The sequence below is a fragment of the Indicator indicator genome, chromosome 13, assembly GCF_027791375.1.
Source record: "Indicator indicator isolate 239-I01 chromosome 13, UM_Iind_1.1, whole genome shotgun sequence".
NCBI lineage: Eukaryota > Metazoa > Chordata > Aves > Piciformes > Indicatoridae > Indicator > Indicator indicator.
Genome location: NC_072022.1, coordinates 22,114,041 through 22,130,047, shown reverse-complemented (window position 1 = coordinate 22,130,047; position 16,007 = coordinate 22,114,041). Strand labels below are relative to the sequence as shown.

Genomic DNA, 16,007 nt, shown 5'->3' with positions numbered 1-16,007 from the left:
ACAACTCCACTGATTGTATATATTTTTCACATCAATGCTTGTGTATGTCTGTGTCATTACATTATTTTTTCTGATTCTTTTGCTTCTTTGTCTCCTCCTCCTTACCAGATGATCAATTTTACACTTGTATTATTCCTTTTCTGCTTTCCTTTTGTCACCATTGCTTGTCACTTTTGTGTGACAGAGGTCAGGTGTCTAAAAGGCAGGTTCCATGCTCCTTTTGAATGTAGCTAGATATATTCCCTGCTTTTGGCAGACATATTTTGGGTTGATTCCCACCTGCTTCCCCTGAGGAAAGTTATCTTTTATTGCAGTGGAAACTTGAAAGTGAACTTTTTGTTTTGCTGGAGCCATCTCTGTGCTGTTGTGTTCAGGTGGTTGGCTGTGGTTTGCTTTGTTGGTTTGTTGGTTTTGGTTTTTTCCTTGTTTCAATGAGAGTAGTACTGGAGCATGACAGAGAGGCAGACTTTCTTTTTATTCCTCACTGTGAATTACTGTGTATTTTTGAGATGAATATTAAGTGCAGAAATGCCTGTTACTCTTTTTAAGCCTGCCCTGAAATAAAATACCTGTTTTTTTTTTTAATTACACTATTATGAGATTCACTGCAATACGTGCCCTGTAACTTCACCAAATATATTAAAGATTAGATTATAGTTATACAGTGAAAGTCTTGTGACCACAGTCAGATAAATTGTGGTGATCCCTGATGAACAGACTCTCGTGATAGAGCCTATAAGAGTTCTGTATGCTTGTGGGATTTGTAGGAAAACACTCTCATGGAAGCTGTGGTGGAAAGCACAGAGGAGCCATTGACCCTCTGTCATAACTGGCAGTTTTTACTTTGTATGTGACCGGATGAACAAACTTCTCATTCTGTATATTAGATTATGGAGACTTGTGAAAAATCAAGATGCCATTTTACTCTCTTCTCTACTACCTCTATTAGCAACTTTTACCATTGTTCTAGTGGGTCTAAAACAGAGACCTGTATTGTAGACATTGTACCCAGTCTTCGTAAGAGTTTGCTGTATTAGGAGATCACCACAGCAGTTGTGCTTTTATAAATTTGTTATTGTCTGAGCCACTTCAGGGGTGGAAATTGCTAAACCTTAGATTTCCCTGAGGGGTCTAAATAGTTTGGGGGGTTTGGTAACAGGATATAGGTCATTAGTTCAAATCCTGATTAGTAGAGTTTGAAAGCTATTAGTGTCCGGTGCCATCACCATGTGTGAAGTGAGGTGCTGATCTCTGTGTGTTTCCGTGTGGACTGGCGTTTGTGTTTGCCAGAACTCTTACCCACCAGCTTCCTTGTTCTGTATTTCAGGCCTGAGAGAGACTAATTGTTGCATTTTAGCTCTGTTTCACTGTAGATTCCTCTTTGCTTCCTCATCTTACCTCTGCAAAACACGAATTATTATCTAAATAAGTGAATACGCAAGAAGGGATGTTTTTTTTTTTCTTTATTACTTTTCTGCTTGGTGTGGATTGTGTCTCTCTCTATCGATGAAGCTCCTGACATGCTGTGACCATCTCAGCAGCAAAGAACAGGAGGAAACACAGTAAAGAGCAAATCAGCTTTCCTTTTCTTTAGAGGGTAAGAATACTAGCCTGCCCTTGAGTGGCCATCTGGGTAGTGAGGCCTTGAGCAATCTGGTCTCGTGGAGGGCGCCTTGCCCATGGCAGGGGGCTTGGAACTTTATGGTCCCTTTCAGCCCAAACCATTCTATGAATCTATGAATCTATGCCACAGCCTATATATAGTATTGTTCCTTCCAGAACTGGTTTTGTGCTCAGGAGGGTTAAATTCACCAGCACAAAGCCTGTGTAAGGTTTTAGGTTAGTGTTTTTTGAGTGCCAAACAGGGGCCTAATCCTTTATACAGCTTTCTGCAAAGGTGGCTTTTCACACAAGCCCCTCTTTTGGTGTGACCTTTTAGGCTTTTGAACATCCTGTCCACTTCTTTCCAAGCTGTGTGAAAGAATAGTCTGCCTGCATTCTCCAGGAGAAATAACTGTTTTGCTAGTAACCACAACCAACTTACTCAGACTCTACATTTAGCTCATATACTTAAAATGTCAGATTGTTGTCACAGGCTGCTTGTCAGAAACCATTCAGTGGTCTCTTGAATTCTCTCCAGAAAAAAGAGAGAAGAATCTCCAAGAAAACAAAATGGTAAACAAAGTTCCTGAGACCCCAGAGTGACACAACACGGTGTTTTTATTTAGGCTGGGTACCTATAGAATTCACTTGTAGAGGACAGATTCATGACTTTCTCACAGGAGATCATGCAAAAGGATTTTGAATACAGGATATCAGAACAGATAGCAAAGGTGTAATAGGTTTTAAAGTAGATAAAACTGTGAAAGAGTTGTGGAAATTAAAATAAAGGTAATATGTTTTTGAAAGAGTTGTGAAAATTAAAATCAAGGTAATGTGTTTTAATACAATTGTATTGTATGAATGTTTTGGATACCAGATACAGTTTCTTTTAAGACTTCATTATTTTTGAGCACAAGTGTAGATACCAGCCCCATTCTCAAGGCTGTTAATATCTGTGCATATTTCAGATTCAAAGAAACTGTGTATTTTTTTAATAGAATCTCAGAGAAGGGTTATAGATTGCTAAATAGTTTACCGTTTACTCTTCAGAGGTAAACATTGTGATATCTAGATGCTGAAATAATGAATTTATGGTATATGTTAAGTGTGAATGGTACATTGTCTAAGCTTGCTTCAGGTTGCAGCCTTGAATCCTGGAATGCTCAATGCTCTGTGTGTGTGTGTATATATATTTTTTTGTCCTTTAAAGGCAGGTAAAGCAACAGCTGTCTAGTTCATTGCATGTTCGTCTTTCAGCTGAATCTGAAAAGCTGAAACTTCTATGTGTTGGTTCTAGTGGAAATCAAGAGAAAAAGAAAGAAAAAAGAAAAGAAAGAAAGAAAAATGCAAGAGAGATATTTTCCAAAGTCTTGGGGCAAAACGTCATTCTCTGATCTCTTTTTGCATGCTGTTCCTCAGCTCCGTGGCTCTGCTGGCCACATGGAAGTACGCATGTCTGGTGTCTGAGTACTTGGTATCTGAGGCAGTTCTTCAGTTCTGGCTTTAGCTGTATTGATACAAACATATTTGAAAGAGTAGTATACAGGTATAGGTGAGGGCTGTTGCTGGGGAGAATTAGCTGGAATTAGAGTAGCACATTCAAGTCTGGGAGTTTGGGGGCACTTTTGGGAGGGGAGAGGCTTCTCAGGCCCTACCTGGTCTGTACTGGGTATCTAATGAGCAACAACTGCTCAACACTATTAACCCTTCAGCTTCACCTTCTGGAAGAGAATAAGATATATTAATCTGGTGCTGGTTAGGAAAGTATTGGAGAGAGACTCAGTCATGTCATGGCTGGCATCGTGGGATGGGCAGCTAGGTGCTCACTCTGAGAGAAGGGCTCAGAGGCAGAGCAGAGGTTCCTGCCTGACAGAGCTTTGAAGAGAGGCAGGCCAGGCAGGAGACAACTTCCTGGTTTACTGTACTGAATATGTTTCAGGTGTGGCACTATCAGGTGATATCTTCTCAAAGCAATTTTTTGTGTCATGGTTCTCAATACATGATAATGATTTGTATTTATTTTGCTTAGTTCTAAGGTGCCTGTGGATGAGTTTTAAATCATGTTGCTCTTTGGGGAATTTCACATGAGATGTTCTGTACTTCCAGTAGCACAAACATTCACAGTGCTTGTGAAAGGTTCAATCCTTGTTATGCACCACCTATTCAAAACAATATATGCTAGAACAAACTGTATGACTGAAAGTCCTCCTAGCAGTCTGAATGATGTAGGAGAGATCTGGGAGTGGTGTTAAAGTGGCAAGACCCTGATGATGCTGATAACTGCCAGCATCAACACCCAGCTTTTGGGAGAGCAAAGAGTGATGGAACTCCTGCCAGGTTATGTTATTGACTTGTCAGCATTTGTGATCAGTACCAGGAATACATACATTTATATTTCCTTTGTAGTGCTTTGTCTCCAAGCACTCTAATGACCTCAAAAGAGAGAATGTCTGATCAACACTGAAGAATGTTCATAAAACAGTTTAAAGTTTTCTTGCTAGCCAGTTCTGAAAGCTAGAAGGTCATTTGAGATCTAATTCTCTTGGACAAAATTATGATCAATAGTAAAAGCTGTGGCTAAATCTCTGGACCATCAGCTCTGCTGTGTTTCTATTCTGGAATATTGTTCTTCCAATCCAATGGCAAAAAAAAAAATCTCTGTTACTTATTTCAGACAGGTGTCTGTGCTTTATTTCTATGCTTATAAATTTTTGCACCTACAAATCTCTGTGGATGGGCACTCAAATGGCAATTTTCAAGACTGACTTCTAGACTTCTGACTTGGACACTCATTAATCTGTAGCTGCAAAGTAACCCTTTTCAATGCATTTCTATAGGCTATGATACAATGTGGAAGTTTCTTATGGATAATATAAACATTGAAACATGCTACAAAAGCCATGGGTAGAATGCTTGCCTGGTAACAGAAATGGTCTGCGGTTTTTTTCTTTTTTTTTTTCCTTTTTTTTTTCCTGTTTGCTGAGTCTTTTCTGTTCTGTTCCCTCTGTGCTGTAACTTTTTGTGTCATTCCTTTTAGGATTCAGAAGGAGGCCTCTATGTGTGCATGAACACGTTTCTGGGATTTGGAAGGGAACACATCGAAAGGCATTACCGGAAGACAGGACAGTGTGTATACTTGCATCTGAAACGACATGTGATAGAGGTAAGGCTTGTGGCTTCCTGGATAACTACCCTGGCAGTTCTTTGGTTTCTTGTGCTTATGTAACTCAGTTCAGATATGGATCAAATCTTGAATAATAGAAATGAAAATGTTCAAATTTGGGGCTGGATATCAAATTCAGGTACTTGGATCCCAATCAATCCTATGGCTTTCAGTTCTGAGACGAATCAAAAGCCCTGGAGAGTCAGATCTTAAAGGCAGCTTGCTGCCCAACTTCAACTGAATTTTTTCACCACAGAAATGTACGATATACATCTTGCATGTATATGACATGCATGCTGTAGGTAACTAAATACTTTTTTGAAACCTGCCTTTGAAGTGTAGAATTACTGGGTTTGGCTCAGATTTGACTGGAAGTTGTTTTTTTTTTTTTAACATGAGGTTTCATGTCAGTGTGACAGGACTTCTTTTCACCCTAAGATTTCTGTACAATTAAATTACAAGCCTTGATCCTGACCCAGCCTGGGATCTGAAACTTAGCCTAAATTAATGCTGGGTTCTAGAACCACATGCTTCTCCCATTCAGCCTTACACACTCTCCTAAACATGCATGTGCACATACAAACTTCATGTTCACTGTTATTCCATAATATCACTGCACATGCACAGCAGCCAATAATCTGTGCTTCATAACATCTGTTTGTGTGTGGTTTGTCTGGCATCTGTAAAGGGCTGTTAATGACTTCTGACCTGAGCTATCTGGAAGGCACTGGGTTTGCTTTTAGCTCACTCTCCTGTAAGCTCTTGTCTCTTGGCAGGTTAGAGGGCCTAAAATAGCTGCTTGGAGCAGGACAGGATACTTAACATTTCTCATTCTACTGCAATTATTCCCCTGGGTGATGAAGGCTCTGAGTTATCTAAAGCGCTCTGACCAGTTCTTTTATTTCCAGAAGATGACTACCCATATTTTATCAGGATTATAGTGAGGTAGATTGCATGTCTCCCAAGTTTAGATTATTCATGATGCTTGTTATACTCTAGAATTGTCTTTCCTTCTAAAAGTGATACAAGCATTTTCCTTCATGCTGTAAATTGAGGATTTGGAGAGCCTAGTCTAGCTTTAGCACCAGTTCTTCTGACCAAATTTAGCACTCCTGAAAGATGATATCTAGGACTGGAGAGAGGTGGGCAGAAATCCTGTCAACTTTCCTTGTATGCAACTGTGTTTCAGCACGTGACTGGAATTAAAATGAGGCCTCAAAAAATCCTTTCCTGGATAAAGATTAGACTGAAGGACTCTGAAAGGGAGAAACACATATACTGCCTGTTTGGTGTTGCATACCCCTTCAGTTGAAACTATCTCAGTGGCTCTTATTTTTCTCCTTGTGAGTTACGATATAGTAGAGGGGCCTGGCAGCTATGCTTGAAGATGGTGATGCACTGTGCACTGGGTCATGTGGTAGGAAACAGTGTTTGCCTGTACAGCACAGGTAAAGATTGTCTCATCTAACATGGCTCATAGATAGGATTCCACATACTTTGGCTGTGGATTTTGTTTATCGTGACTGCTTCTTACCTGCCATCTGTATTTTCCTTTGAGCAATGTGAAACATTAGACCTCCACTGGAACACTTCTGGGAAGTGCCTGACACAGGCTGCATTATGATTTTGTGCTTTTTAAGCCCAACTTTTGTTGGTACAGGATACAGTAAAGCCAAAGACATTGGGTATACTGTCTTGTGATTATTTTAGTGAGGCTGCCGTGCTTGCCTGTGGTTCCCTTGCAATCATCCTGTCAGAATGTACTGCATTTCTGCAGAAATCTGCTTGCATCCAAAGGTGTTTGGAATAAGTATTAGCCATGTATCTTGTCACAATTAATTAGAAAAGAAGAGTCATGTCTTCAGCCTACTGGCTCAAGTAGAGCTAGAAGTATCAGCCAGTGGCAGTTCAGCGCCAAAGGCACTTGCTGAATCATCAGAAATGTGCACAAGTGCAAGGTATGGAGCATCCTCTGGTAAAATTCATAGCTAAATCCCTGTGCCCACCTCCCCCCCAGTTTCACTCTTCAGATTTTTTAAATCAGTCACTTTCCTGTGGTGTATGACTTGTGTAAAACTGCCTGGGTAGTATTCAGCCCCAGGCAAAGCTTTAGCTTGGTGCTATAGTGATGCCTCATCTCTGTGGAAAACATTGGGTAGAGAGGCCTGAAATTTCCTAGTGATGGGTTCCTGGATGTTGTTTAGTGGTGGTACTGTCATGGAACACAGAATAGGTTACAGTGACACCTTGTACAAGAAGCATCAACACAGAGTGTAATGCTTCTACTGATGCATTGTGTGGACTTTGATTTTGTGTTTTGTCATATCTGTTAGACGACAAAATTGTTCTGTAAATGGGGAATATTTTCAGTGATTTCCCACAAGTGGGGGAAAAAAGGGTTCTGGGTTTTTCAGGAGTATGGAGCATCTGCAGTTCCAGTTCAGATGTATTCAGCAGTTTGGAAAATCAAGCTGAAATTTTTCAAGTCAGGCTGGCAATGCTAAACACTCCATGTGAATTCTTCCTCTTTAAAATCTCTAGTCATAATGACTTTCATAATACCCTTCTTGGTGACATCAGAATTCAGTTGGAGCTTCCTAGTACTGGAAACTTTTTTTTTTTTTTTTAAAGTTCTGAAGTTACAATCCTTGGAGTATGTATATTTTATTCATAATATATTGGTAACTCGGTTATGTTGTATTTTCCTGTTGCTTTTTAAAAATAGATTTAGATTCTTGGCTCCTTCCTTTCCACTTGTTACATTTCAGTAATATGGAAAAAAACTGCTCTGCATGCTAGTTTCACTTTATTTTGGATTTTTTTTGGTACTTTTTGAGTTGCAACCCATACCCTCCTCTTATATGTAGATAGAGGGTTCATATATATGGATGATAAGTTCTCTTCTTAAGTGCAGCCAAGGAGTATTGGCATCTGCTCTTTCTAAGAATGGAAACCTTTATTTGTGATGTATAACACCTCACTGATGATTCAAGTAGTCTGCTTTGGCCAAAGCTTTATTTACATGATGAAGGGAACCACCCAAAATATGTGGCCTTTTCACCTACCATGGAGCAGAGGCAAACATGAACTTTCCCTAGGCTGACAGGTTCTTGGCTGGTTCCTCTCCACCTGTTGTATCCCAATATTATTATTAAAATAAGTTGCCTAACAACCTCACCAGTTACACTAACATTATACACTGCATCATGCATCATGTTGATATTACAACCACAGAGGCTTATTTGATTTAATAGTGCCTGTTAATAAACACCTTAAGAAGCAAGTGTGTTGACTTCTACATTTCTGCAGCCACTCGTGCTTTGCCTAGTAGTTAGAGGTATTTTGAAGTAAGAAAGTAGTGCTTGAAACTGAATGTCACCTGGAAGCTCCTATTCTCTGCTCTGGAGCTTAAATTAAAAAATAAAATACGATCTCTTCTGAACGATTGCTGGGATGTTGCCAAGTTTTCTCCATACTTTCTGATATTAAGAAAGTGTGGTGGTAACTTGGACAGATCTTAATGGCAGCAGGCATAGATCCTGAAGGAAAAGGCATTTTTTTCTGACTGGAAGAAAATTAACTGAACTAATAGATCACAGCAAAATGGTCATACAGGAATTAGGTATGAAGGATTGAATCTTTTATGTGTACAATAACCTATTCTTCCTCTCTCTGGGTTTTGTCGTTAAGAAATACTGTAGAGGTTCTAGTGGTGAGAAGTCTGAGTGATGCTAGATACCTTGCTAGTAGAACAGCAGTCACCCATGGTAACTAAGGCATGCTCTGCTTAATTCCTAACAGAGCAAAGATGAAGGAGTCAGATGGTGGTTTTGTCAGTCCATGAGGGAAGTAAGCAATGATGAGTTGAGTCCCACTGGGGACATTTTTGCTCAGTGAAGACTGTGATTTAATAGAAGGACAATGCACAGATAGATGTATCAGAAACACTGATGGTATTGAGTTATTGCAGATTTACTGTTATTTCACATGATGAATTTCTAATTGTTTCTCTCTCTCTTTCCAGAAGGTACCAGGGGCATCTGGTGGAGCTTTACCAAAAAGGAGGAATGCTAAGCTATTTTTAGGTATTGTGAACAGCTGCTTTCTCACAATCCTTTCCTGACCCTGTCTGCACGCATACTTGGGTGCTGTCCACCATTGTGTTGGCCTTTGGGGCTCCTTGTGGGTTTTCTTTTTTCTGATAGTTTTTTTTCCCTACTTTTTAAAGTTGCTCCAGACAAAGAAGTAATTCCTAGCAATTTGTGTGTCTATGTATGCATGAAATATTTTGGTCTAAATTAGACCTTCAGCTATTCTCAAGCAGCCTAAGGTTTGATAGGCATTTTTTGATTAATTCTGTCCCTTCTATCTCTCAGTGATTTCCACAAATTACCCTTTGATTGAAATGTTTATCTTTATTTAATGTGTATCTTTACTTAATGTGTAAGTAGGGCCTTAATGTGTAATGGGCCTCAGTGTGGCACTGCATGTTTAACAGCTGGTCATAGGAAGGGCTGTTATCATTTCAAAGTTGTTACACAGGTAAACGTTCTTCAGTGATGTTGTGGTCTTTTCTGTAATGAAATAAACACTACATATGTCATGAGCATCTCTTACCAATTCTTACTCTGTTACATCCACAGTTCTATCCCTTTTCTTCATGGAAAGCAGTTTTCTTCCCATGTCCATTCCATCCAATATCCATTGATTCAGATTACCCAGAAAACCTGAGGGCCTCACGGATGAGGAAAGCATGATGCAAAGCTTGTGTTCTCCCTCCTTCTATCACTTGTGGTACTTCTTTAGTTAATCTATTATTCTCTCTGCGTTAATAGCATATAGTGAATTCTTCTTTTGGTAATGAAGAGGTTAAATGTTTTCTTTACAATTTCCACCTCTTACGGCTTTTGATCTGTGGAACGTGTCCCTAAGAGGCCTTTGCAGATTGTGATCGATTAAATTGTTGTTGTTATTGTCTGGAGTAAGTTTTGCAAGGAGACCTTGGAGAGGAAAAAGCTCTTAAGATGAGTCATAAAGAAATGAAACTTCCTTTGTAGGAAGAGACCTTTAAGTTACAGATGCTGGTCTAAATACCATTTACTGTCAGTTTACATTGAGCATCATATTTGTCATGAGATGCTTATAAAATAACTGGTTCAGAAACAAAGTTGGCTTCAGTGCAGCAGTGGTACAGTGTTAGCAATGTGAGTGTGAACAAGTACAAAGCATAGCCAGATTTTATTCTTACTGATCTGCTACATACATTTCAAGGCTCCTGTCATTATTGTATGCTGGCACACAGTGTCCATGGCATAGTGTCTCTGATGTGCCACAGTCCTTGAAGTCCACCCTTGCGCTTCAGCATTTTGTTCCCACTGAGTAGATCTGCTGCAGCAGTTCCAGGTGTCCTGGGCTTTACTGAAAGCACTGCAGCTTCACTGGGATTGATTTAGCATCTGGAACTATCACCATTTAACCCACCAGTTCTGGAATCTGAAGCACTTCTGTGTCGGTGTGAGCTGAAATTCCCCCCCCCCGCCCCCCCTCCCGACAATAACCAGGCTAGCTCAGTCTGGAAGCAAATGAAGGCTGTATTTACAAGCAGAGTCTAAAATCTACGATGAAATGCAATGAATATGTACAAATATACAAAATTCACAACATTTACAAATATATACAATCAACAGAAAAGCACAACCGATCTCCCTTTGCTTCCCCCCAAGGGGACCCTCCCAAAGGGGCCTCTCTCTCCCAAGAGCTTCCCCCCAGACTCCCCTGGACAGAGAAGCAGAGTTAGTTAAACAGATAGTTGTTAACTTAGCTGCCAAGGTCAGTATGTGTTATCTTCAGCCAGAAGAGAAGAAGAAACAGCAGCCAGACAGCCCAGCAACTGCCCCCACTGCCGAACGCAGAATGTGCAGAGTGCCCCCACTTTGTTTTGAGTAATAGTTCTTAAACATTTCTATCTATCCAATGGAAGTGTTTAGAACAATCAGTATTTTGCTTTCTTACACCCAATAATGACTTATTTATACTCTTTCACTTTCTCTGTTTTGAACTTTGCAAGGAAAAATTAAAAAGACAGTTTCAAACCATCACGACTTCTGAAAAAGTATCTCATCGTTGTTTTCTATTGCAGTCTTCTTCAGCCCTGGATGGCTGTGAGTAAAATAGTATCAACTTTGTTCAGGTTCTTGAGGTAGTACTTCCATACATCCAAATGCTTTGTATCCACTTCTTTGGTGCAGCAGATTTTGCTATTTTTGACCATGCTTAAAGAACAAATAGTTATTTCTGTCCTTCATAGTTGAGGAAATGAAAACATGGAGAGGACAGCTGATTTGATTATTTTGCATGTGACAGCAGCAGAGATGGGTAGCAAAATTTGGCATCGTACCTCTTAACCCTGCATCTTCTTGCTTCTTTTGTTGGTTCAGAGCTGCTGGACTTAACAGGTATCTTTCTCATTGTGACCTTGGGCACCTATGGGTAGAGGTTTGCACCAAACTGGCTATTATCAGCCTATATATGTAACTTGCCATTTAGAGCTTACCTTGTCAGACAAGAGTAGACAATGATCCATGGGCTACTCTACCAACACTTTGTTTCTAGGTGTCTTTGAATAAATCCCTAAGGCCCAGAGATTTAAGCTTTGTTGTAAAAAGTCAATCCAGTTTTGGCATTTGTTACATTGCTTCTTACAATCTTCCTTGATGTAAAGCTACTAAAGATACTAAACCCTTTTCAATCTCCTTAGTATTAAAGCATCTTTCGGGTGCTCACTTTCTAGCACTGCTAGTATTCATAAAATGCAATAGCAACACTAACTGGTTGGGTCAGTCAACTGAAAGCTTTATCTTTCCCTCAGCAAAGTGAGTATGCATGTGAGCCTGTGCATTACATTTTTACCTTGTTTGGGTTTTCTTTTGGAGAAGGCTGGGGGAGACTGGGTGCTCTGTGTATCAGGAAGCATGATAATATTGTGCTTGAAAAGTGGGAACTGCCTTTCACCTAGATTGTTGAAATCTTGCTAGGCAGTGTGGATGTGGTAACTCCAGCTCAAACTGTGCAAGGTTGTATTTACAGCAGATTGTCTGAATCACAATGCATGGAGTAGTATCATCACTGCATTATCTAGGCTGGCAAGGTCAATACTTTGTGCTTGTCCCTGTGTGTCTGTAAAATAGAAAGAAATTAATTGATAGTATAAGATGGTAGCTTCCCATGACTTCACAAGGCTCATGGATATGAAACAGCTGCATTGTTGTCTTTGATATGCAACATCTTGTTTAAATCAGTAAATGTGATACTGGTTTTGGATTAAAAAAAAAAAAAAAAAAAAGACATTACAGGGCCAGGAAAGTTTTCATTTCGTATTAGTCTATATGGAAGAAAGAGAGGATCAGAGTTGATAGAAAGTGGTGTAAATATGCAGAACAGAAAAGAACCACTGTGGATTTTTTCCAAAGGGAAGTAATGTTCTGGATCTGCCAGAATAGTCTGGGACTATGTGTAGTAGTCCCTCTGTGTTCAGTGACTATGTGAATAAGAGCAATTCGATAAACAGGATGTACTGTGAACTTCCTTAGAAGATCCTTGTCCAAAAGGGTAGTAGAATGAGAGGGAAGATCCTTGTTTTGAATGGATTGGAGGCTTAGTTCTTACACTAGAGCTACTAGCAAAATCCCCCTGGACCTCTTATTCCCAGGAGTTATCAGTGGAGTTCTTCAAAATGTTCTAATTATGAAGAACTAATGAGATCATAAGTGGTCTGGAAATGAATTGGAAAATGAGGAAATAGTTTGCTGGTTGATTTAAAATTCTCTAAGAGATTAAGTTTAAAAGTGGCTTTTAATGTCTTACTAACTAAACAATAGATGATATGAATGTTGAAAAACACAAAGACGAGAGAAGTGCTTTAACTGTGTGCATAGTGTGTGATCTAAATTAGCTGCCACTGTTGAGGAAGGTAACTCTGAGATACTTTGTTTTGCTTTACAAATAAGAAGTGAACCTCTCTTTTGAATAGAGAAACTGCAGGTGCATGCAGTATCCCCCACTGTCTATCTTCCAAACCAACCAGACAAACGCACAGCCACCCCAATCCCAGCTAATAAAACTCCAGGTAGATATCGGGAAGCAAGGAGGAATAGACTGAGGGAAGGGAAGAATCACCATATTTTTGTCTTGTTCTGGTATTCTCTTCCTGGGTATCAGTTAGTCCATGCCAGAGCTGGCATTCTTAGCTAAACAGAGCTGTCAAAGTGCCGCTCATAAAACTTGTCTGTAGGTAGATGTCTTCTTCCAGATCAGTTACCACAGCAGTATCCAGTGCAGCAAGTTGTGTGAGCTCGGTTTTGAGCAAAGTCAGGGCTAACATAGACCATCAATTGAAAGTGTTTTGAAGTACTTGAACAGCTCTGTCAGCAGATCTGTGAGGATGGCAGTTGCTGATGAGAAGAGTGTCAGTGAGGAGCAGTATCCATGACACACAGCTGATCTCAGAGAAGGTCTCAGAAAGGAAGACAAACTTCCACTTAGAGTCTGGAAGAATGTGTAAACTTGCTGAGCTTTTCCTAGATAGTGCCTGCCTATGGCAGTGAGTGCACTTACGGCTGCTGTTTCCAAGTGTAAAGACCACTCTACTGGATTTGACCACAGCTCCACTTTGTTCTCCTAGTTCTAGCAGTCAATAGCAGAACTCTGTTTTCAGTAAAGATGATTTTGGTAAGCTTCTGAAGCAGACTTTTGCCACAAGTGGTTTGAGTAAGCACATGTAGAATATGTGTCTATAAACGAAAAGTTGTAATTTAGGGGGATTTGAGTGTTTCCTGACAGCATTTTAAATTTTAGCCCAATGAAGTTGTATGTACTCCCCAGAAGCAGCAGTGGAACTAATTAGACCATAAGGAAACCTGTTGCTCCTTGGCTTTGTTATCTAGGCTCGAGTTGAGTATAGAATGGTGAGCAGATTCCTTAGACTAGTAGAGTCTTAATAGTTTGCTAGTTTAGGTAGAACTGAAAATTTGGCTAGATTAACAAATGATAATTCTGACAGCAAAATAGTTAAAAGTGGGAATTTTGATGGTTTAACTTTGTTTGCTGAACACATGATTGTTCCAGAAATCTGGGGGCTGAGGTCTATACCTAGCAATAAGAACAGTATACTAATGCTTTGGAGATGTAACAAGCAATTTGGATGCTGTTTTACAAGTAGTGAATGATCCAAATGATCCTAGTAGGAAGCTTGGCTTTCTTTTGCCAGAAAAGAGAACATGATGACTGTGGTTTGTGGTGTGGTGTGGTTTTTTTTTTGTTTTTTTTTATTTTCTCCTTTTTTATAGCTCATCTGATGAGGTCAGTGTTTCACATGTGTCTGGAGACAAATGAAGAGCTTATAGTTTGCGAAGTATGGTTGCAGCAATTTGCTATTATTTAGAGGCTTCAGGAAGAAATTACTTGATATACAGGCTCAGTCCTCCACTTTCAAGTCAATACAACTTTGTCCATTATCTTCAGTGAGAGAGGATCAAGCCCAAATTCCTAAGATGCCTTTCTCAAGTTTCAAAATTAGTTGTAGGCTCGCTAGTCAACATCCTCATTCAATTTTTGTTTGTATTCTCTTCCATATGCACACAGACACATCCATATGCACAGGAAATCCTGTTTGTGTGTCCTGCCTGGAGCCTCCTTATGACACTATTATTAGTGCAGTCAGTTGGTAACTTTTCTAAATCTGATCTGGGCACTCCACTCCTTTACTTCCCCTGCAGTGTGCTGGTTTACAGTACTGCTTTCCACTCACAGCTGCTGTTTTCAGTCAGTCCAGCAGCAATGCATTTGTCACCATCACTGAAGTGATGCTTCTGAGCTGGAATAAATTTACTCTACTGACCACTGGCCCAAAAATAACAAGGTCAGTCGAGCCTCTGTTTTAATGTGTCTGTTATTTTGCTTTGCCTGTTGTCCTGGCCTCCCAGCGCACTTATGACGCATGAACACTTTGTTTTAGTGATGACAATGTTTAGCTGGGGCTCTGAAGAGACACCATAAAGTTGTTAGTGCACTAGGAGAACAATGTCATGTGGACATTCACCATAAAGGTACCAGCTCTTTAAACTCTTTTACAAAATGATTTGCTATCTTGAGCCTTAGTCTTAGAACTGAGTAAGCCCTTTTTTGTCCAGAGCTGCTTCTGCTCATACTGCATCTTGCAAGAACGTCCTCATCCAAGCAATAGCTTTGTATTAATACAGTGCTTGAAAATTTATCCTTTCCAGTGCCTTTAGTGTTACAGTCATTTTTAATCCAGCACCTTCAGTGTTAGAGTAACTTTTAACTATATGAACTTCTGGCTCCTCTCTCAAATTCTGCACTAGTTTTAAAATCCACATTTGAACCTGCCTGCAGACTGCACATGATGCCTGATAGCTACAAGGTCAACCTCTGCCCTCATTTAATGTGGGCCTCCACTGCCTTCTAAAGAAATAGTCATCTGCTTTTATTATATCTGTGCTCATGCTCTCCCAGCCATGCTGGCCCTGGCACAGGCACAGAAAATATAGTGCAGGTAGAACTTCTTGCAGAACTTAGCCACTATGGCTCTCAGCACACACAAGCCAAGATTTAAAAATGAGTAATGATTTGGGGGATTTCAGCTGGACATCTTTAAGGGGTCTGTCTGGCAGTCAACAAAACCAATCTGTTGCATCAAGGGATTTCAGTAACTGGCTTTAGAAGTCCTTTCCACTCTGCATCTGAATCTTGAGAAACTTGAGAATGATAATTGCCAAAAAAGCACTGATTGTCCTTTTAATTCCTATTCAGAGGGAGTAGGAGTGTGGAGTGGAAGCATACCAGCTTTACATGGTCACCTTCAAAAGCTGAATTGTCAGTTAAATCCTTGTGTTTTCTCCTGGAACTGCTCTGGAGCTGTGTGTCTCTTTAAAATAGGAAGTGTGATGCTGCCGTATCGTTGTGTCAGACATCCAGAATGCCATGCTGACAGAACAGCGTTTTCTGCTTTTCTGGTAACCTTGAATGGTATGAAGCCTGAGAAAGTAAAAAGGAACTTTCCTTCCCTATCCATTGCACACAAAAGGCTGATGCTCCTAAGTGTGTGAAATCCTTAGATGGCAGGGGATGATTGCTAATAGGATACTCAGTCTTTCATCCCTGGATCACTAGTTCAAATGGAGGTCAGGTTGGTAGCAGTAAAGTCGTTGCTGTCTGGCTTGTGAAG

The 16,007-nt window shown here is 40.1% G+C and overlaps 1 protein-coding gene across 1 annotated transcript in view; it reads left to right on the top strand.

Moving 5' to 3' along the window:
- Positions 1–16,007, top strand: part of USP13 (ubiquitin specific peptidase 13) — a 50,277-nt gene that overhangs the window by 6,251 nt on the left and 28,019 nt on the right. The window contains exons 2-3 of the mRNA XM_054385915.1: positions 4,640–4,765; positions 8,790–8,850. Coding sequence (XP_054241890.1) covers positions 4,640–4,765; positions 8,790–8,850 — 187 coding nt within the window. The remainder of the gene's footprint in view (positions 1–4,639; positions 4,766–8,789; positions 8,851–16,007) is intronic.